The 21,861-nt window shown below is 46.8% G+C and overlaps 1 protein-coding gene across 1 annotated transcript in view; it reads right to left on the reverse strand.

Moving 5' to 3' along the window:
* Positions 1-5,987: 5,987 nt before the first annotated feature.
* TTC9 (tetratricopeptide repeat domain 9) overlaps positions 5,988-21,861 on the reverse strand; it is a 30,970-nt gene continuing 15,096 nt past the window's right edge. Inside the window, exons 2-3 of the mRNA XM_084893689.1 lie at positions 13,018-13,200; positions 5,988-10,492 (exon numbers count right to left, since the gene is read on the reverse strand). Coding sequence (XP_084749815.1) covers positions 10,413-10,492; positions 13,018-13,200 — 263 coding nt within the window. The 3' untranslated portion in view covers positions 5,988-10,412. The remainder of the gene's footprint in view (positions 10,493-13,017; positions 13,201-21,861) is intronic.

Consider the following 21,861-nt stretch of genomic DNA (forward strand, 5'->3'; position numbering starts at 1 on the left):
GGAATCGAACCTGGGACCTTTCAGCCCGAAGGCCGACGCTCTATCCACTGAGCCAAACCGGTTTCGGCTAAAACATATGTTTATTGATTTCAAGAGGAAGGAAGAGGGAGAGAGAGACAGAAGCATCAATGATGAGAGAGAATCACTAATCAGTTGACTCCTGTAAACCGTCCCCCTGCACCCTCCACCACCACCACTGGGGATTGAGCTTGCAACCCAGACATGTACCCTGACCAGGAATGGAACTGTGACCTCCTGGTTCATATGTCATTGTTCAATCATTGAGCCATGAAGGCTGTCAGGCTTTTTTTTTTGTGTGTTTTTTATGATAGCCATCCTCGTGGGTATGAAGTAGAATCTCATTGTGTTTTTTTTTTTTTTTTTTAAATATATTTTTATTGATTTTTTACAGAGAGGAAGGGAGATAGATAGAGAGCTAGAAACGTTGATGAGAGAGAAACATCGATCAGCTGCCTCTTGCACACCCCCTACCGGGGATATGTCTGCAACCAAGGTACATGCCCTTGACCGGAATCGAACCTGGGACCTTTCAGTCCGCAGACCGACGCTCTACCACTGAGCCAAACCGGCTTCGGCTCATTGTGGTTTTGATTTGCATTTCTTTAGTGGCTAATGATGTTGGGCATCTGTTAATGTGTTCAGTGACCATTTGCATATCTTCTTTGGAAAAATGTCTATTCAGAGTCTGTCCATTTTTAAGGTGGGTTTTTTGTCTTTTTAAATTTTATTTTTATATTTTTATTGTTGATAGTGTTACATATGTCTCCCATTTCCCCCCTCCTAGCCCTTTACACCCCCCTCCCCCCCAAGATCTTCACCATCGTATTGCCTGTGTCCATGGGCCATGCATATAAGTATACTAGAGGCCCAAGGCATGAAATTTGTGCAGGGGCGGGGGTGGGGTCTTTCAACCAGGCCTGCACCCTCTCCAATATGGCAATCTGGGACCCTTGGGGGATGTCCCACTGCCTCTCACAATCCAGGACCACTGGCTCCTAACCGCTTGCCTGCCTGCCTGCCTGCTCACCCCTAACTGCTCCCCTACTGGCCTGATCGCCCCTAAAGGCCTCTGCCTTGCCTCGCACCTGGGACCCAGGAGTAAACAGCCATGACACTGTTTATTAGGATTTCACAGAGGAACCAAGGGACCCCTCGGGGGATGTTCGAGAGCCAGTTTTGGCAGATCCCTGCAGGTCAGGCCTAGGGACCTCACCTGCCGGAGGGACACTGCTCACTTCGCAGATGCCCTTCCAGCCACGGCACTGCCCCAGGAGCAGCTGGCTGGGTTGAGACCACAGGAGGTTGGCTCCAGGGTGTGTCTGGCCCTTCTCACCCAGTCCCACCCCACCAGCCACCTTCTAATCAATTCCCTTTCAATGTGCATGAATCTGTGTACGGGGGAACTAGTTTTAGAATAAAAAAAGCTAAAATTAGAGAAAACAAAAGAACATAAAACAATAGGAGATATTCAGGCTGCTTATGGCATTGTGACTATATTCGTGAAACCTGGTCTAGAATTTTTGCTTATTAAGGAAATCACGGGTCTTGAAGAGCTTCTGATCACACTCAGAGATAATGCATGTGGCCACTTGTCCCTGTTCCATTCTGAGGGGATTTAATCAGATGTAACCTTCAGAGCCTTCTGTGACCTCTCAGCCTTTGGGTCTACAGGGTAGTACAAATGACATTGGCTGAGCTCAGGCATGAGCAACCAGGAAAACGATAAGAAAAGAGAGCACTTGACCTCAAGCTGTCAAATCTTCTCACATTACAACCTGGAAAAGGAGAGGCAGACCCTTCCCATTGGCCCTGGACTGAAGTTGACTCCTCCCTCACCACTTCTGTTCCACCAGTCAGCACTATCTGGGGAAAATCTTCCCTGGTCCTCCAGAATGGCCGTCAATGCTACTTCTGTGATGCCCTTGGTGTTTTTATTAGACAGATTGGAAGTTGCCTGATTACTTTTCTTTCTTCCCTATAGACCAAACATGTCAAACGTACGGCCCACTTGCAACATGAGGCCCACAACCAATATTTTTTTGCGGCCCAGCCATTATAATGATATGAAAGAAATATTTTAATAAAAATTTCATAACTTAATTTTTACAACATCCTGTTCTACATAATTAATATTGAACTACAATGTTCGCTAATGACTGATTACTATTAACATGTTGCATTCATTTCTCTTATGTGCCTTTTGCGCACCATTTTTCTCCACTAATACTAGCAGCGAATATTTTAGCAACCGATTGCCACATCATTAATGTTGGACTGACTTGTTTGGTGTGCGCAACAGGAAATAGTTTGCTTTTGGAGAACAAGAAAAATAGATTTATTTGCATTATGCTTATTAATTTGTGCAGTTATTCAGTGTCTGATACGTTAATATTCAAGAAAAAAATATTAATTTTTATTAAAATGTTCTACTATTTTATGTTAACGATTACTCATTTATTTCAGCCCTTTGTATTCAGCGTATCGCTATTGAAATAAACCTACATTTCTATGAAAGTTGAAGCTTTGCTTTTGTGCAGCCCACATAATCTTAAAAACCTTGTTTATTTGGCCCGTGTTAGCCTTTGAGTTTGACATGCTTGCTATAGACTGTAAGCTTGAAAAGCAGAGAAAATACCTTGTTAACCATTGAACTGCCTATTTGGAAATGGCTGGAATGATAAATATTGAGTGAAGGAATTAATGAATGAGTACTACGTTCCTTCTCTCTATTATATAGACGGAGCCACTTTAAAATGGAGTTGGAGCCGCCATCCCAGAGGACACTTCCTGCATGTCATAAGCCTCAGCTCTTTGGAATGTTACAGCAGCAAAGGAAGCTTTGGACTGGGACTAAGACAACATTGGGTCCCAAAGAACTGTTTGTAAGGATAACAAGAAACAGATAAGACTACTGGGCTGATGACTACTGCCCTGAAAATTAAAACATTGTTTTGAATTAGTGTCACTCTGTAAGCTTATCTGCACCAATAGAAATGCCTTCTTTCAAGCGATAGAATTGTTCCCTTTTTCATAAATTTAACTTGCTTTTGTCTCCTAATCTGAGGAGTTTGGATTTGGGTTTCTGCCCAAATCTGAGTTAGGCTTTCTTCCTGAATCAGTGCTTTTTGAGTAGCTATTCTTCTTCTTTAAAAAAAAAAAAAAAAAAAAAAATCTCAAATAAATGCTTTTTTGCCTCTTACTTTGGCCTTTTATTTTTAAGTTACCATTTCTTTAGAAGAGAATAATTTTACAGCATTACATTAAAAAAGAGAGAGGGGTGCTTTGTAAGTGTATGTTAGTTCAGTGGAAGGAGTATTAAGTTCGTTGTCAGAAAACTGAGATGCGTTCCAGTTCTGGTTTTGTTACATACTAGCCATGTGACCTTGCATAAGTCACTTGCCTTCTCCGGACTTGATCCCCCGTCTATAAGATGAGAGAGCTTCCGGACTCCTTCCAGCCCTCATATTCTGTGAACTGTTGAAAACAGGGCAAATCCAGCTTTCAAATGTAGGCTCGCTTCCAGAAAAGCAGTTCCACGGAACAGCTGCAATCTCCAACCTTTTGTAGGAGCCTCTGCCTCCTCCCCCTGCTCCATGTTGTAGCAAATATTAATAGCCAAGGGCCTCAGTGAGTGCGGTTTTTAATAGAATCCAATTTCAGTCCATTTAGAGTGGGACTTTTCGTGCTGACTCGGTAATTTGAACTCTGTCAGGCCTGAGGGACTGAAGGCATTTTCCCTGTCTTGGCTGCCGGCCTCAGGCTGGTGAGGGGAGAGCGTGTGGGCATTGGGAGTGGGCAACAAGGGCATCTTAATCAAAGCGGCTGTAGACGAGCTATTTGGGCCTCACATTCAGTCTGGTCTCTTTCCAACCCTGAGGCAGGGGATGAGGACCCCAAGGTGCGGGAAGGGGAGCAGGCAACGACTCCTCTCTTTGCTGACAACCGCCTTCACCTTGGAGGTGAAAAGCCACTGGCCTTTGGGTGGAACCTGTGTTAATCTTTGTTTGTTCTTTGTGTTGATTATTTATTTATCTATTTGTTTGTTTATTTATTTACTTATTTTTATTGATTTTTTACAAAGAGGAAGAGAGAGGGACAGAGAGTTAGAAATATCGATGAGAGAGAATCATCGACCAGCTGCCTCCTGCACACTCCCTACTGGGGATGTGCCCGCAACCAAGGTACATGCCCTTGACCCGAATTGAACCTTCAGTCCGCAGGCCAACACTCTATCCACTGAGCCAAACCGAATTCGGCTGTGTTGATCTTTGGATGTGACTAAAAGACAATTGGGTCTGAAAGCATCAGAATCATTCCAGTTGGCTGCTCTACACTCTCTGATGTGCCGGGAGAGAGCATGCGGTGGAATTAGGGGCTTCCTCGGCCCCTTGCGTCGCTCAAGGACCCGTCCCATGTGGCCAGAGTAATCCAGGGCCTGTGGGAAGCTCCTTCCTTCTAGAGGTCGGTGTGGGAGTGTGGGAAGCAAACATGCAGGTATTCCAACCGAACTATAGACGAAGAAACTGAGGCTGAGCAGGGGAAGGGGAAGAAGGGGGGAGACACGGAAAGGAAATGAATATTCTATTTCATGCTTATGCTGCGCTAGGCACTGAGCTAGGAGACAGGTAGTTCTTAATCTTCCCAACACGCTTGTAAGGGGCTTGTAATATTGTCCTCATGTTTACGTGAGGCTAATGAGAGCCTGAAAAGTCATGCATCGAAACCAGTTTGGCTCAGTGGATGGCTTGAGGACTGAAGAGCACTGGCTTGCGGACTGAAGGGTCCTGGGTTCGATTCCGGTCAAGGACATGTACCTTGGTTGCCGGCGATGTTTCTAACTCTCTATCCCTCTCCTTTCTTCTCTGGAAAAAATCAATAAAATATATTAAAAAAAGAAATCATGAAACCGCCCTGAGGTCACACGGCCAGTAGATATCAAAGCTGGTGTTTGAATAAAGCTCCATCTATCCACTGCAACGGTCACATGATTTGAAATAGTGGAGCCAGGGGCTCTGATTTATCTGTCGGACTACTTCAGCAGCAGCTTTTTACCCTGGCTGGTCATCAGAAACTCTTCAGGACTCACACACTTACATATACACTCTTGTATGCTGAGCATTATCCCCATGAGTCTGATTCAATGGATCTAAGACAGAGCCTGAGATGATGCATTTTTTAAAAACTACTTCAAGTGATTCTGATGTTTTGGAAAGCGCAGCAGGGGAGCACAGGGCTTCTCTTATAACCCATGTCTCCTAGGAGTTCTTCACTTCTCAGAAGCACAGATCCAGCCCAGCCCTGCATTTACCTCAAGTAACATCTGCCGCCGCATCCATTATTCATCCACGCCAAGCTCAGTGCTCAACATTTAGTGAGCACTTGCTATGTGAAGGCGTTGTGCTAGACGTTCTGGCTGCAAAAATGAACAAATCACAGCGCCTGCCTGGAAAATCCAGGTAGCGGGGGAGACACACATAAGTAGGAAATTACAATTCGCTGTTGCAAATGCTGGCCAGGGACGGGTAGGCTCATGCTGCTGGAGTGCAGGCTGGACTCAGGGGTCAGGGACCGCTTTCAATTAGTGATGCTTGAGGTCCGAACGGAGTTAGCAAGGCAAAGAGGGAGCTGGATGGAGTAAGGCGTGGGCAGCGAGGCAGAGGGAACAGCATGGAGAGGCTCAGAGACCCAGAGCATGGGTTCAGGGAATGCCAAGCAGCTGTGTGGCCATGGAATGGAGGGCACCTGCCAAGAAGACTAGCAGGTGATCCCAGGAGAGGGGGGGGGGGTGGTTCACAGGACCTCCCTTGTGTGTTATGCTAAGGAGTTTGGCTTTTAAAGTGAACGAGGAGCTGCTACAGATGTTCAAGCTAGGGAGCCACACCATCCTGTGCTTCACAAGGGCCACCTGACAGAAATGGGAGAGCGAGCCACAGGCAGAAGAAGCTGGCAACAGAGGAACAAATTAATTGCAGAATTAAGAATTTATGTATGTCAAAAAGCACCATCAACAAAATGCGAAAGCAAAGCACTCGGAAAGCCCATTTGCAGTGTTTCTGGACAAAGATAATATTGGTAATAAAATTACATGTTGATAATAAAGGTAAACATACCAATATCAAATGACTAGAAATTTCACAAAGAAAGAAATACAAATGGTCAACAAGCATATGAAGATGTTCATTGATAGTAATCAAAGAAATGCAAGTTCAAATAACATTGACCTCCTATCATTTTTCTATCAAATCGGTGAAGATTTGATAAGGGCTAATAGCCACCATGAGGGGGGGGAGGGTGCAGGGAACAGGGCATTCTCAAGGCTGCAGGTAGGAGTGCTTTGTACAAACTCTCTGGAGGACAGTTGGCAACTTCCCTCAAAATTCTTAAAGATAGACAAGCATTGTTTTCCTTGTACACAGCATAGCTCCAAGAATGTCTGTTGCAATCTTAGAATGAAGACTGGGAACAAATGAAATAACCATTATTAGGAGATTGATTATCAAATAAGGATCCATCTGTAGAATGGGGAGGATGTTGAAAAGTTCGAGAGAAACACACACACACACACACACACACACACACACACAAATGTTATGCTCCTGATATACTAAGTGAAGTAGCACACGGTGCAAAAGCGTGTCTCCATTTGCTACCACTTGTGTGTGACAAGAGTATATGTGTCCATGTTTGGAAATGCTTAAAAGTAATAGGAGCGAGACTAGATGCTGGCAGAGGGGTGGGAAGGAGATTTACTTCTTACTATAGAGATTTTTGTAATTTTTGAGTTTTGTGTCTGTGTAGGCATTACATATTCTAAAATATACACATTTTGAAAAGTTATTAAAGAGTAACTATACACACACACACACACACACACACACACACACAATGTGCTCTAGTTTTTGTTAAAACACACACACAACAAACTGTATGTGTATGTGTGCATTTATCCCAAAAGATACATCCCAAAGGGTGGTAATACCTGCCTTGTGTGCTATAATAGAATTGTAGGTTGGAATTTGTTTCCCCCGTCCCCCTAAAATTCACAATACACATGGGAGGTGTTTATAATCATTACAAGAAGAGTATAATTTTTCTTCCTGAAGAGTCTATCCCAAAAGTCCAAGCAGGAGATGACAAAGCAGGTCAGATCCAGGTTTCGTGCTCCAGGTAGAGTTCAGCAGTGACCTCTGCAAACACAGCTGCCCTGTCCTTCTGCTGTCACAGGTGCCTGCAGTTAAATGGCAATGCCTGTCTGTGCTAGGGGCGGGGAGAAGGAAGCCGGCAGGAAGGTGCACACACCTGGTTTTGCTTAGCAGCTCCCTGATGTCTCTGTTGGACCAGGGAACAGAAGACCCACCACTCAGCCCAGACATCAGCTAATCCCCCAGGCAGCTTTTCCCTTTGGGATCCTTTAACGTTGGATCACAGTGAATGGAGTTCCAATAAGCATGTGTATCTAAGTCTCCAAACAAGCAGACCGCCTGTACACTTGCACCAGAATGTCCCATGAGGATGTGCTTAGTTCTGGTTTTCAACCTTTTTCTTTGGAAGGATAACAATCTTATCCCCGGCTGCCCAGTCTCGCCGCAACTCACTTTTTGACCTCTCTCTTGACCCACGTTGGGAACAGTTACTCTGAGTCCTTCCTGAATGCAAGACCAAAGGAAAGACCTTGCTGGTATGAACTGGTTCTACAGGCCACCTCTGACCTCATCTTATCCTTCAGATTCTGACAAGCAGTTCGCCAGCTCATGAGCTTTCTGGGCTGGAGGCTTGGGGCAGGGGAGTTGTGCAGGGTTGCCTGAGCTCTGTACACCGCAGAGTGGTTTTGAATTGGGGTCACGTGAAACTATTTTGGAGGAAGAGGGCAGAGAGAGGGCTATGGTTAGGGGTGGGGTACAGTGTGGCAGCTCTAACAGCCTTTTCTATTTCCCCTTCTCCTGAGGCTGAGCTACCGGCAAGCAACGGTGGGCCCTTGGATGTTCCTGGCACTTTCTCAGAGTCCCGATTTAGAAGCCTTTGAGGAGCCATGTGAGTATCCTCTGGGCTGCTGGCTCCTGGGCCCCTCTGCAGCCATGAGCTCCTGCAGTGGTGGAGCCCCAGGTTAAACAAATAACCCATCATCAGCTTGGTATTCCCTTTCATCCTCTCATGAAATCTTCTCCAGAATCTTCTCCAAAGCTGGGACGAGGTGAGGAAAACTAGGTGGTTGTCTGGCCCATCAGCAAGTAGAATGAACAATACTCAGAAATAACTGCCGGGTCTCAGCTCTCTTTTCTGGGTCTGTTACTGCCCTGTCCACTAGCGAGTCTAAGGTTAGGGACTTTTTTTTTTTTTTTGCATTGGGCATATTATACACAAGAGGCAGCTCAGATACTACAGTCAAAACTTTTTAATGTAACACACGCTGCTCTGCTCTTGAGTGGTCATAACTGCTCAGTACACTTTGTAGAGCAGGAACTAATGATAGAGTAGTTTGAGCTAAAACTCTGGGGTCAGACACACCTGGCTCCAATCCTAGCTATTCCACTTAAGACCATGCCACCTTGCAATAGTTCATTTTTCTTTTGTAAGTTTGTTGTTGTTGTTGTTGTTGTTGTTGTTGTTGTTGTTCATTGATTTCAGAGAGGAAGGGAGAAGGAGAGGGAGAGATACAATAGAAACACCAGTGAGAATCATTCAATTGGCTGTCCTCCTGAATGTCCTCTCCTGGGGATCGAGCCTGCAACCCGGGAATGTGCCCTAACTGGGAATCAAACCGTGACCTCTTGGTTCATAGGCTGGTGCTCAACCACCGGCCGGGCTGGGATAGTTAATTTTTTCTGGCTTTCAGTTTTTCTTATCCTTCAAATAGAGATGCTATCTCCTAGGGTAATTGCATGAAAGAAATGAGCCTATACATGGAAAGAGCTGAGGATAGTGCATTTAATAAATGCTAACTATTAACATTATTGCATCTGTATATATTTTAATTTGTACAATACTGTTTCTTTCACTGGTCACACGGAAGATACACGAAAGTGCTTTGAAAATTGTAAAGCATCATAGAAATGAAAGGTGTCATTGGTAATAATCTCACACGAGTATTTCTGAACTCTTCATAGGACCACGTCCCATGTCCCACAGCATATTGCACAATGGTAGGCAAACAATAAGCCCTCAGGAAATGTCTCTTATTTGACTGAAGCAACATGGCATAAAGAGCATAGATATCAGGAGACCAGGCTGGGATAAAAATTAGTTTAAGGCAGGAGAGCCAGTCTGCAGTCATCATTTATTCACTCAACAAATATGTGTTGAACACATTCTCTGTGCTAGACAATGAGTCCAGCTTAATGTCATCAAAGAGGCTCTACAAGTCCCACAAAGCCAGCCCCCTGGGCAAAATCCCCAGCCCCAGCCTACTCCAATACACAGAGGAGGCAGCCAGCTCTGTGGACCACGGAACAAATGGCCCATTGAGGAAGCCCCGTCCTGCCTGGCTGTAAGCAGCTCTGAGTGGGTTCCTCAGGGGAAGGAGTAACAGTGGGGGAGTGGGCTGCTTCCAACAGAAGTGGCAGGAGTTTCTGCCTGTTAATTCACTTGTATGTACACTTAATGAGTTGCCCAGCCTATACAAGGCTCTCTCCCCTGGACATCTCCTCTTCCTCCCCGTCTCACCTCAGTGGTCAACCCTTGACCCACTTGTCCCTGCCCTTCTGCTGTCACAGCTGCCTGCTGGGGGGGATGGGAGGATGGTATGTGTGGTCACCAGAGGGCACTGAGAGTGGGTATCAATGGCATGTGAATCCTGGCACAGACGCAGATCCCCAAGGGCAAGAGAAGAAAGCACAAGCAAAGACAACAAGGAAGGGAGGCAGGGGCTGAGGCTACTGGGGGTAGAGGTGGGGAAATCCAGTGTACAAATTCACGGTCATTCTCCTGCCTTAGCCAATGCTCCTGGTGTTTGTCTCGTCCCTGGATTTGTTACAATTGCCTTGAGATTCTCTGGTCCGTCAGAAAGGTGTGCAGGGTCCAGATGTGGGTTCCCTCCCTGCTGCCTTTGGATGGTAAACCGCCAGGATCTGCCTCTGTCAGAAACCCAGGCATTCCTGGTGTGTGACCGTCTTCCCCGGCTGTCCCCACAGAGCTCAGGTCCCTCTCAGTGGCTGACCTAGAGAAGAAGATATCTCCATTGTTAGGGCAACCCGCCAGATTCCAGATTTGTATCTCCTTCTTTTCACACTGGGAGTAGACAAGAGTTGGGGGGGCAACAGGAAGAAGAGGTGGGAGGGGGGGCGCTGGTGGAAGGAGTGGGGAGAAAGGACCAGAACCCAGGGAGGGGCTCTCCGCCAGGGGATGCCTAGAAGTCCAGGGTTGGGCGCAAGTGCAAGTCTAGAGAGGTGTTGTAGTTACATGGCTTCCTTCTCTCTCTGGGAGCATCTGCTGAGCTTCATCTCCGTCAGCTGAATATACCGAATCACGTTGGTGTCTGTGAGGAGAGAAACACACCTTAGGGGACATGTGGTGAGGGGAAGTCTTAGGTCTATAGCTAGCATTCTCCTCCATGGCCTCCCCCAAGCAAATGTGGACAGGACACCCTGACCCAGGGGCAGACAGGAAGGAGAGGAGAGGAGGAGGGATGTCTCCCTTTATTGCTATGAAACAGCATATCCCCGTGCTCCTGAGTCAGCACAGTGAGTAGAAGCTCTGCTTAGAGTTTAACTCCAGGCACGTTACCAACTTCTCCAAGCCTCCTGTCTTGTCTGCAAGAAACGACTTCCATTTTTGAATGCCTACTTTGTGCCGTGTTATCTCATTTCACCCTCCTCGAAACCCTGCCAGGTGTGTAGCATCCCCCTCACTGTGACAAAAGGGAAAACTGGGCCCCAGAGAGGTGAAGTGTGATGCCCAAGGCCACAGACAGTATGTGGGGCAGCTGACTCCAAAGCCTGCCTCCCCTGGGGGTCATACCTTCCTCAGGACATTTCTGTGAGGGCCAAAATAGGCTAGCCTAGCAGAGCTACTCTAACGAGGAAGACATATTAGTTAAATGTAATTTTTTAAATTGAAGAGTTTGAAATGACTTTGCTTCATTGTCTTATTTTTGTCCTTATCAGTAGAGTCAGGCCACCTCACCTCAAACTGGGAAATGATCCCTCAACTCCAGCTTTTAAATTGGCAGGCAGGGTATGATGCGGAACAGCTGCTTAGCTCCGCACATACCAGCATATAAGAGTTACAGGGCTGCTTGAGATGCTTGCTTCCAGAATTCTAAAAAGTGCCACACATGGCAGCCAGAACAGTGCTGGCATACAGTAGGTGTTCAAAAAAATTCTGTTGACTGAGTCCAGTTCTTTGTTCTCCAGTGAGTTACAGTACAATTGGGGGAACATGACTGATTACAGAAAACTAATCAACACATAAAGATATTGGTGCTCTTATGAAGATAAAGAAAAATGTATACATTTGATCCTAAAGTTCTTAAAGACTTCTTAGAAAGAGAAGTACATTTAAAAAAATCAGCCTTGTTGCCGAAATCGGTTTGGCTCAGTGGATAGAGTGTCGGCCTGCGGACTGACAGTTCCCAGGTTCAATTACGGTCAAGGGCATGTACATTGGTTGCGGGCACATCCCCAGTAGGTGGTGTGCAGGAGGCGGTTGATTGGTGTCTCTCTCTCATCGATGTTTCTAACTCTCTATCCCTCTCCCTTCCTCTCTGTAAAAAAATCAATAAAACATATATATTTTTTAAAATCAGCCTTGTGAACAACAATGGCAAAATCAAGTCAAAGTCATTATTGTAATATTATCTCTTCAGAGAGCTTCTTCCTTACCACCAGGTCTACAATAGCACCCCATTTACTCTTGATCCTCTTTTTCTGCTTCATTTTCTTCATAGCACTTAACACTACTAAATACTGTATTATCTATTTGTCCATTTGCTTAGTGTCCACCTTCCTCCATCCTATATAATAAAAGCCTAATATGCTAAGTGTCCAGTGGTCAGGTCATCCAGTCAACCAATCAAAGTGTAATATGCTAATGATATGCTAAGGACACTTAACTGCTTGCTGTGACATGCACTGACCACCAGGGGGCAGACAGTTGACCAGTAAGTTTGCTGCTGGGGTCCAGCCAACTGGGACTGAGCAAGACAGGCTGGACACGCCTTGAGCCCTCCCAAGGTCCCTCCTGGCTGGCCACCTCCTGCGTCCCTCCCCAGCCCCGATTGTGCACCATTGGGGTTCCTCAGCCTGCCTTGTGCCCTCTCACAATCCAAAACCCCTCCAGGGATGTCAGAGAGCCAGTTTTGGCTTGATCTTTAGGCCAGGCCAAGGGACCCCACTGGTGCATGAATTCATGCACCAGGCCTCTAGTTATATCATAAACTCCTTGAAGGCTGCAGTTTCTTTCGTTCCCTGACATCTACTCAGCACCTAGAACAGTTCCTGGGCCATTGTAACTGCTTAATTAGTATCTGTGGAATGAACGAATGGCTGAACATTGTGGACATGAATTTGCAAGAATGCAACAGATAATGCATCCTCTCGGGAATGAGATCTGACTGGAGAAGGCAGAGCATGCTTCCTGGAACATACTGGGCTCAGCACCCAAATCATTGCTTTGTATTCTGTCTTGCCCACCAGAGTGTGAGCCCCTCAAATATATGAGCCACCTTTTCTCATCCACATCCCTTGTGCCCAGCAGAAATCTTGGCGCATCATAAGAACTCAATATATATTTATTGAATAAGTGAAGAAAGCTGGATTCTGGATTAGAAAAGACAAAGAATTCCATTTTCAATGTGAAGGGAAGAGGTGACCACATTCCTTGGGACTCAGACCCCAGGCAAATGTGTGGGCTGTATGTTGTCCTCATTCCAAGTTCTAGTGGTCATCTGACCCTTAATTTACCATTTCTGCACCTGCCTGGCCCTGCACCCTGACAGCTGCCCATCCCAATGAGAGCTGCCAGAGGTGGCTTAGGATGAGAAAACATTCATTTCTGCCTTACCTGTTGGCTGTCGGGTCCTTGCTTCTTTCAGGTAGTAGAGTGCTTTGTCATAGTCCCCAAGGTGGTAGAAGGCCACACCAGACCGGTAAAGGGCCTTGAAGTTCTCCCCTTCCTTCTTCAAGACTTTGAGGCAATACTCCTTGACTCGTTCATAATTGACTAGCTCAGCCTGGAGCAGGCAGGCTGGAGAAGAGAGAAAGAAGAGGAAATGCCATCAACACAGGAGCAGTAGTCTCTGAATGTCTTTCTTTGGTTCTTTCTCCCCATTCAGAGAAGGTTTAAGTATGTTGGGGCTTGCCCTAGCTGGTTTGGCTCAGTGGATAGAGCGTCAGCCTGTGGACTGAAAGGCTGCAGGTTTGATTCCAGGCAAGGGCACATCCCCAGTAGGGGGTGTGCAGGAAGCAACTGATCAATGATTCTCATTGATGTTTCTAACTCTCTATTCCTCTCCCTTCCTCTCTGTAAAAAAAATCAATAATATATATATTTTAAATAAAGAAAAGAAAGTTGAGGCTTTACATGGGGGTTCATGCCATGAAATGTGTCACCAAATAATCCTGGGGTCTAAGACCCAGTTTCATCACCAATGAGATGTATGACATTAAGCAAGTTCCTTAGCCTTGTACCATAGGTTGAATTATGTCTCCTCCCTCTTCCCCCACCCCATCCTTACAAAAAATGTGTTGGCTTGTGAATCCCCAGTATCTCAGAACGTAACCTAATTTGGAAATAGGGTCTTTGTAAAAGTAATTATCAGAGTTGGTTCTAAATCCAATGTTACTGATGTCCTTATAAAAGGGTGCTACAGTTGAATGTGTGTTTCTCCACCCTCCCTCCCCTAATTCATACATTGAAAACTAATTCCCAATTTGGAGGGACCTTTGGGAAGAGACTACTTCGTGAGGATAGGGTTTTCATGATTGGAATCAGTACTCTTATAAAAGCGACCCCAGGGAGATCTTCCACCCCGTCTGCGTTGTGAGGACACAGTGAGAAGACAGCAGCTAAGATCCAGGAAGCAGGTCCTCACCAGACAGACACCGAACCTGCCAGTGCCTTGACCTTGGACTTCGCAGCCTCCAGAACTGAGAGATAAGGGGTTGTTGTCTGAGCCACCCAACCCATGGTATTTTTGTTATAGCATCCCAAATAGCCTCAAACAAAGGGGAAGTTTGGACACTGAGACAAACACAGGAAAGATGAAGTGAAGAGACATAGGAGAAGATGGTCATCTATAAACCATCAAAGCCCAGAAGTGAGGAGAGATGCAGGGAACAGATCCTCCCTCACAGTTTATGAAGGAACCAGCCCTACCAACACCTTGATCTTGGACTCCTAGCTTCTGGGACTGTGAGACAATACATTTCTATTGTTTCAGTCCCCGGTTTTGTGAGACTTTTGTTGTGGCAACCCTAGGAATAAGCTACAAGAGGCAATCGCAATACTAACCATGGCTAATACTTGTCCAGCGCTTATTTTGTGCCGGATGCTTGTCTCATTGCTTTCCTTGTATTACCGGATATGGCCCTTGGAATACCATGATGTAAGTTCTATTATTATTCCCATTTTTCAGATGAGAAAGCTGAAGCCCAGAGAGGGTAAGTAATTGCCCAAGGTCACACATCATGAAAGAGGCAAGGCTGAGATTTAAATTCATGCTGCCTGGCTCCAGAGCCCAAGTTCTTTATTGCGTTGAGAGGATTATGTAAAATAATGGCCATAATGTATTTAACACAGGGCGTGGCACATGGTAAGTACTCAGAGCGGTATTTAATATTATCATAATGTTTTTCAGCCCTGCACCCCTGCAGTGACAACTATCTCTGACTTGATCCAAGTTCTCCTTCATACATGTTTCTCTCTGCAGTTCCCGGAAGCAGGGACCTTTTGATAGGGAGTGCCCAGCCCCGTACAGGGCTCACTTGTGGACAGGAGAGGCCTGGATGTGCCAGGCTAGAGGAAGCAAAGGCTGGCAGGTGCCTATGCTGGGGCCCCTTACTATTCCACAGTCAGCCATTTCTGAGTAAACCATCTCCCCTCGAAGCTTCCCCTCACCAGCAATCAGGGTGAGAACAGGGTGAGAACTTGTATGAACCCGAGAGCCAGTGCCTCCTGCAATTTGGTTCCCGGGTAGCATCGCTGGCCTTGCATAACCCCAGCCCTGCTGAGCTACCTCCATCTCCATCCCATCACTCAAATAGTCAGTAGGCATCGACTAAGAGTAAAGAAGTGCAAAAAATAATTTTCCAAAAAGACACCTTCTCCAAAGCAAATAAAAACAGGCTTAGGAGCCTGGCCAGCATGGCTCAGTGGTTGAGAATTGATCTATGAACCCAGGAGGTCCCGGTTTGATTCCTGGTCAGGGCACATGCCCAGGTTGGGGGCTCAGATCCCCAGGAGGGGATGCAAGAAGCAGCAGATTGATGATATATCGCTCTCATTGATGTTTCTCTCTCTCTTTCTCTCTCTCCCTCACTCTAAAAACCAATGGAAAAAAAAAACCCACAAAAAATAAAACAAAACAAAACAAAAAAACACACCACAAAACAGACTCAGGAGGCAAACTTCTTCTTGCTGAGACCTGGCTGGTGGGGTGAGGGGTGTGCTCAGGTCTCTCCCACATTGGAAGAACCATCCTCAGATAGAGGCCAGTCACTGATTTTAATCTTCAGGGGTCCAACTTCAGCTGTTTCGATCCCTTAAATAACTTCCTAGGGTTCAGAATGGCTGATTAAGAGACCAGACGTTTCTCAGGCATTGTGGACAGAACACATCCTCTTGCAGAGTGTGGGGGAGGGGAACCACAGCTTCTCAGGTTGAAGGCGCGAGAACCAGGAAGTGGAAAAAATCGGCCCAGATCTGGAAACTGACCTGTCAGGTTCCACTGGCCACAGGGCAGAAAGCCAAACAAGTCAGCTAAAGCCACCTGCTGCTGGCCCCCTGGGCCTGGGGTGGGCCTGGGCGTGGGCGGCTGCTGTCACAGATGATCTCTATCTGCTGACACACCAGGGGCTCCCACACTGGGCTGATGCCACCAACCCTCCTTCCCTCTCCTCCCCCAGCTGTGGGGTCGGCCCTGGTGCTCACACAGTTCTGCAGACATGGAGAGGTTTCTGCCACGAGGTTCCCGCGTATAAACCTCTAACTACTACCTGTGGGGGACTCGGGCTTCAACGTCTGTCCCCAGAACTGATGGATTTCCTGTCTCAGCTTCCCCGTGGCCATCCGATGTGACCTCAGTCTCTTCCTGTCCAATTTCCCACCAAACACACTTCTGTGTGCTGACCTGAGCAGTCTAGGAAGCGGAGCTTCGTTTTCTTTAAAACACAGTTTTTGAACATCTAAAATGGTGAGGGGTGGGAGTGGGGAGTGGGGGGCAAAGAGGCCGGGAAATGAAAAAGATCCCTCTTCCCCAGAGCTAAAGAAACAATAACAATTTCTGGAATAGCAATCACTTTCTGGGACTCATTAGGTGAAAACGTCATGGTTACCCCTACAGATCCGGTGGGAACTGTGATACCTGGCTCTGGCCTAGCGTTCAGACCTGGTGGGCGGTGAGGCCAGGCAAGTCCCAGGTGTGGAGCCCTGGCTGGCATCAGAGGCAGCGGCCAGGAAGACAGAGAAATCTAGAGTTAGCTCTGGTCAGGATGGGCTGCCATCCAGACAAGGAAGCAGGGATGCCAGGCCAGAGCTCTTAAGAGGGTCCAGGGTGGAGGGGGTAAGAGAGAGTCTGGAAAGCTGCACTTAGCTCTACCTATCAGTAATTTTTGGGATGCCTCTCTAGTTTGGTTGGGGAGCTACTTGGGGTCCATGTAACCAGCCCATGGGGATAGATAAGCTGGGATGTTTTTAAGGCACTTTTTAAAGCTGAGAAATTTAAGAAGAGGTTGACCAGCAGTCTGATGTCCCTTTTATGTCCCTCTGCCCATTACCCAGGGTCTGGGGCACGGTAGACCTTTAGAATGGGTTGGGTTGTCTCACTGCCCTTCCTTTATCTCCATTTTAATCCCTTCCGCTGTGTCAGAGGTGGTACTCAATACCTTACGTGCATATCCTATGTCCTTTCACAGTAACTCTACAAAACAGGTTCTATGTTTGTTTGTTTTTCAGATGATGAACCCAGTTCCAGGGAATTTAAGTAACCTACTGAAGGTCCCTCAAGTAGGAGGTGGCAGAATTATGATATCCATCCACTTCTGCCAGGCTTCCAAGACTGTGCTCTTGACCATGGGTGCTTGTGAGCTTGCATTTGAAGCCTCTGGAAATCCACGTAACCCCTGGCAAAGGACAGGCCACCTGTGTAAACTACCTTCCTCTGTGTTCCACGGTCAAGGCCAGAGTGATGCCTGAGTGCACTGGGCACTCCACAGGCCACTGGGATCACCCGATGAACCAAACACTTCATCCTGGGACTGAGAGGTGAGTCTCTCTTCATGTTTGGGAAGAAGTGTTAGAAGAGAAACAGCCTTTCCAGAGCCTCCTGGGCAACTTACAAGAGAAAAGTACATTTGGGACAAGAATTGGGGCTGTAAGTCTCCAACCACCCCTCCCACATGGAGGTTCCTCTTCCGTTGCCCACCTTGGGTGGTGAGGGTATGTTTCTATGAGAAGGCCAGGCAGGCTTTCTCAAGGGATCTGTGGTAGGAAAACTTAAGACAACCAGCAACCTAAAGAACCCCATTGCACACTCATGCACTCAGACAAGGGAAATCGTTTGATGTTCCCCAAAGAAACCACACTAAGACCTCAGGCTAAAACATGTCAGGTTTTCCTGGCTCTGGCAACCTGTTTTTGTTTTTCCCGGTGCACGCAGGGCATAGTGACTGCCTGGGCAAAATGCCATTGATTGGCACGAGATGAAGGGAAACTGGATGAGAGGAGGCAGAACAAGTTTTATGTAGCCATTGGTTTTCAGCTGATTCACCGTAGTTTTCCCGGGATGGGAGGGAAGGAAAGACCCATCTGGGGCCAGGAGCGAGGAGAAGGAACCTATTCTACGGGGCTGCCTCACTGTTATGGGTTGAATTATATCCTCCCCAGAAGTTGGAATCCTCAAAACATGACCCTATTTGGTGAGAGGATCTTTCCAGAGGTAATCAAGTCAAAAGGAGGTCATTAGGATGGACCCTGACTCAAAATGGTCGGCGTCCTTACACAAAGGAGACATTTGGACACTGAGGCAGACACACGGAGGAAAGGCCATGTGACAAGACACAGGGAGAAGATGGCCAACTACACACCAAGGAATGTCGGAGGCTACCAGAGGGAGGAGGGAATAGATTCTCCCTTAAAGAGGTCAGAAAAAACCTACCCCTGGCCACACTTTCATCTTAGACTCCTGGTCTCCAGATCTGCAAGACAATGCATTTGTTATCTGAAGCCACCCAGGTTGTGGTCCTTTATTCCAGCAGCCTTCGGAAACTAATACTCCTTGCTGGCCATCCCTTTGGGAGGTGGCACCAAGAAGGGGCTATGACATTCCTGGGAGAATGTTTTCCAAAAGTTAACCCAATTATTTTATTGATTTTCAAATTTATTTCCAAGGGCAATGGCATAGCAGTTAAGTGGAAGGAGCGAGGATGGGGACAGAGGTGACAGTCAGAATATGTAGCAGCTGTCTGGGTCATAAGCACACTGAATAGGCACAGAGTATCATGCCAGTTCTGGGTGGTCCTGGCTGGACAGCAGCGGTGGATCTGGAGATAGGTTCCTGGGCTGGAACCCAAGTTCTGCCACCCACTAGCCCAGGCCCTCAGGCACATTACTTAATCTCCCTGGGTCTCCCTCTCTCGTGTTAAATGGAGGTAATATCTCCTTTGTAGGAACTCTTGTGATGATAAGATGACACAGTTAATATCCTGCGTGTCTCACACAGTGCTGGGCACTCAAGCTGAATCTCCTAACTGCTGGTTCTTTAGGAAGCCATCTGTCAAATATGGTTTCTCCAGCAACATGTACCTTCATCAGAGAAAATGTCCTTTTGGGTCCCACACACAATGGATGATGCATACACGAAGCTACAGCTTCATTGAAAGCACATTTTTAGGAATAAGTCAGACACATTTTAGAGGGTCTTCCTATGGCAGAGCGATGGGAACGTGGAGTGTGCAGGGACATGACGGTAACTTTTCCTTAGGAGGCTCCGTCACGGGTCGGCAGTGACCCACTCATTTTCACCTTTCCACGGAAGTGCTGATGGTCGCTCCTGCATACACAGATGCTTGCCTTCGGAGCCCTGCAAATAACCCTCTTCTTCTGATTAATGATTTTTGTTTCATGGGTGGCATGCACATAAACCCCCACTTGCCACAAATGTCTCCCAAACGTAGGTTTGTTGCTTGCCTTTACTTATCAGTTTTCCTTCCAAAGGTGTGTTTTCCCTACTGGGGATAGGCGGGTACATGCAAAGAACAGCACCAAAGCAGCTTTGCAGTCAGAAAGGGGGGCTCGAGGGAAAGAATGGGTGGGGTTCTAGGCCAATTTTCTTCTCATAGACTAGCAAGCCTCTGAGTCAACAGCTGGTTCTACCCCCACCCCTCCACACCCCAAACATTAGAGCTGCCTGCTCCCTGCTCTCAGCCCCTCCCCTCCCCACGAATGGATGAATGGATGGCTGACAGCTTTAAGGATGGGGTGGAGGGAGAGACGCAAAGTCACGCTGGGCTCCTCTGGAGTCCTAAGATTCAAGAGAGCTAAGAGCTCTAAAAGCCAGCATGGCAGGAAAATTAATAGGCCTGGTTCCTGGGATTATAAGGAATGAGAGATGAGAGAGCCTGTGAGGGAAGAGGGAAGTATTTTCAATGGAGAAGCTGCTGGCCAGGTTTGGTGCCTCTGAGTTAGTTGATGCATGACAACGTCCCTAGCACGGGCATCACTGGGGTCCTTGAGTTACACCTCACCTTTCGTGGTCTCAGTGTTGCAGTGAGTAAATAAAGGGAATTTTGGTTGCTACCTATCTTTTCCTTGAAGGCTTATTGGCAGGATGAAAATAACCTGTGCCTCCCAAGCTCTCTGAGACCCGAACAGAACCCCACAGACAAGTGTTTGTCATTAAATCATCCACGGAAGCCTATTTAACATGGAGATTCCCGGACCCTATGCTGGGCAATGCAGATTCGCAGATTCACAAGGGTCCAGTAATACACATTTTTATTGATAATTTCTTATCTTCTTCCAGGATATGCTTTACTGCTTTTAGAGAGAGGGATAGGAAGAGAGAGAGAGAGAGAGAGAGAGAGAGAGAGAGAGAGAGAGAGAGAGAGAGAGAGAGAGAAGAGAGAGAGAGAGAGAGACAGAGAGAGAGAGAGAGAGAGAGAGAGAGAGAGAGAGAGAGAGAGAGAGAGAGAGACTGATATATGAGAGAAACGTTGATCAGTTGTCTCCTGTATATGCCCAGGCAGGGGATGGAACCTAGATATGTGCCCAGCCAGGAATCGAACTGGCAATCTTTTGTTGTACAGGAGGATGTGCCAACCAACTGAGCCACACTGGCAAGGTAGTAATCCACATTTTTAATGGGCACCTATAGGTGGGCTTCTTTGTCTCCTGAGCTGGTATATTCTAGCATTTTGGATATATGTTTCTTAAAAACCATATAATTGGTTAAACTTTTAGAACGCAGGACAGCCAATGGGAGCTCCAGGATTACCCACCATATGACCATGTGAAAATCTGTAAATGTGGACAAACAATGTTTGGAGTCAACTTGGGACACTTCAGGCTTTTCTCTTCATAGTGATTGGAGACTTCTCCCTGGAGAAGAGGAGACCAGGCCAGGGAAATGGAGAAACAGAAGGCTGGGATGTTCCATCCATCCTCCCAGAAAGGTAATTAAGAGTAAGAGTAGATTATTAAGCATGAATAGGCCAGGCACTAATATTTTTCCCATTTTCCAGATGGGAAAACTGAGGCCCAAGGAAGTTTAGTCACTTGTCCAAGATCACAAAGCTAGTAAGAGTCAGGGTTAGGATTTGAGCCTAAGCCTTCTGGCACCTAAGGCTGTGCTCAAGCATCACGCACACTGCCCTCCTAGGATGTTCAACTTCCTGTAGAAAATTTTAACTCGGTTCCTTCATCAGGTCGATTTGAGCCCCGAGTTCTGATTCTTGTGAGGCTTACGTGTGAGACCTGATAGTGCTAACCGGTGCTCACTTTATCTGTATACTTCTCACCTGGAAGCTTCCTATAGAATGCTCCAGAACCCTCTACCCTACTTGTTCCTCTGCATTCAAAGAGAAACCAAGTGCAGAGTGTCCACCAACACTTTTTTTTTTTTTTTTTTAAGTTCTAAAACCACCAGGATCTCCGATTTCACTGTGAGTCTACTGTTATCCTCATACAGCTGACACAACACCTCTCTGGTTTCTTTCTGAGACAGCTCCTAGCCTACCTGGTGCTTGCAAAATAACCCCCACAACATTATTTTTAATTGAAAAAAAAAAATTTTATCGAGGTAGTTGTAGCTTCACATACAGCTGTAAGAAATAATACAGAGAGATCCCCATGTACCTTTTACTTGGTTTTCTACCAATGCTGTAGTACAATGTCCTATCTATACAGTAATATGCAAATTAACCATCACTCCATCACAAAGATGGTGGTGCCCATAGCCACAAGTCCTCTCAGCCCCACAGGAGTTCCCCCAGTTCCCTGGGGAGGGAAGGGGTGGTGGCTGCTGAGAGCAGGCAATATGAGCGGCCTGGAGGAATGGTTGCTTCCGTCGCCGTGGCAAGGCAGGTGTTCCTCACCTGGCCACAGATGGGCCTCTGGGCTTCAGAAAGCCTCTGGGCAGTGGGCACCATGTGGTCAGGCCCCCCAGAGAGCTACTGGTGCATGGATTCGTGT

This window comes from Pipistrellus hanaki (assembly GCF_964339955.1).
Source record: "Pipistrellus hanaki genome assembly, chromosome: 1".
NCBI lineage: Eukaryota > Metazoa > Chordata > Mammalia > Chiroptera > Vespertilionidae > Pipistrellus > Pipistrellus hanaki.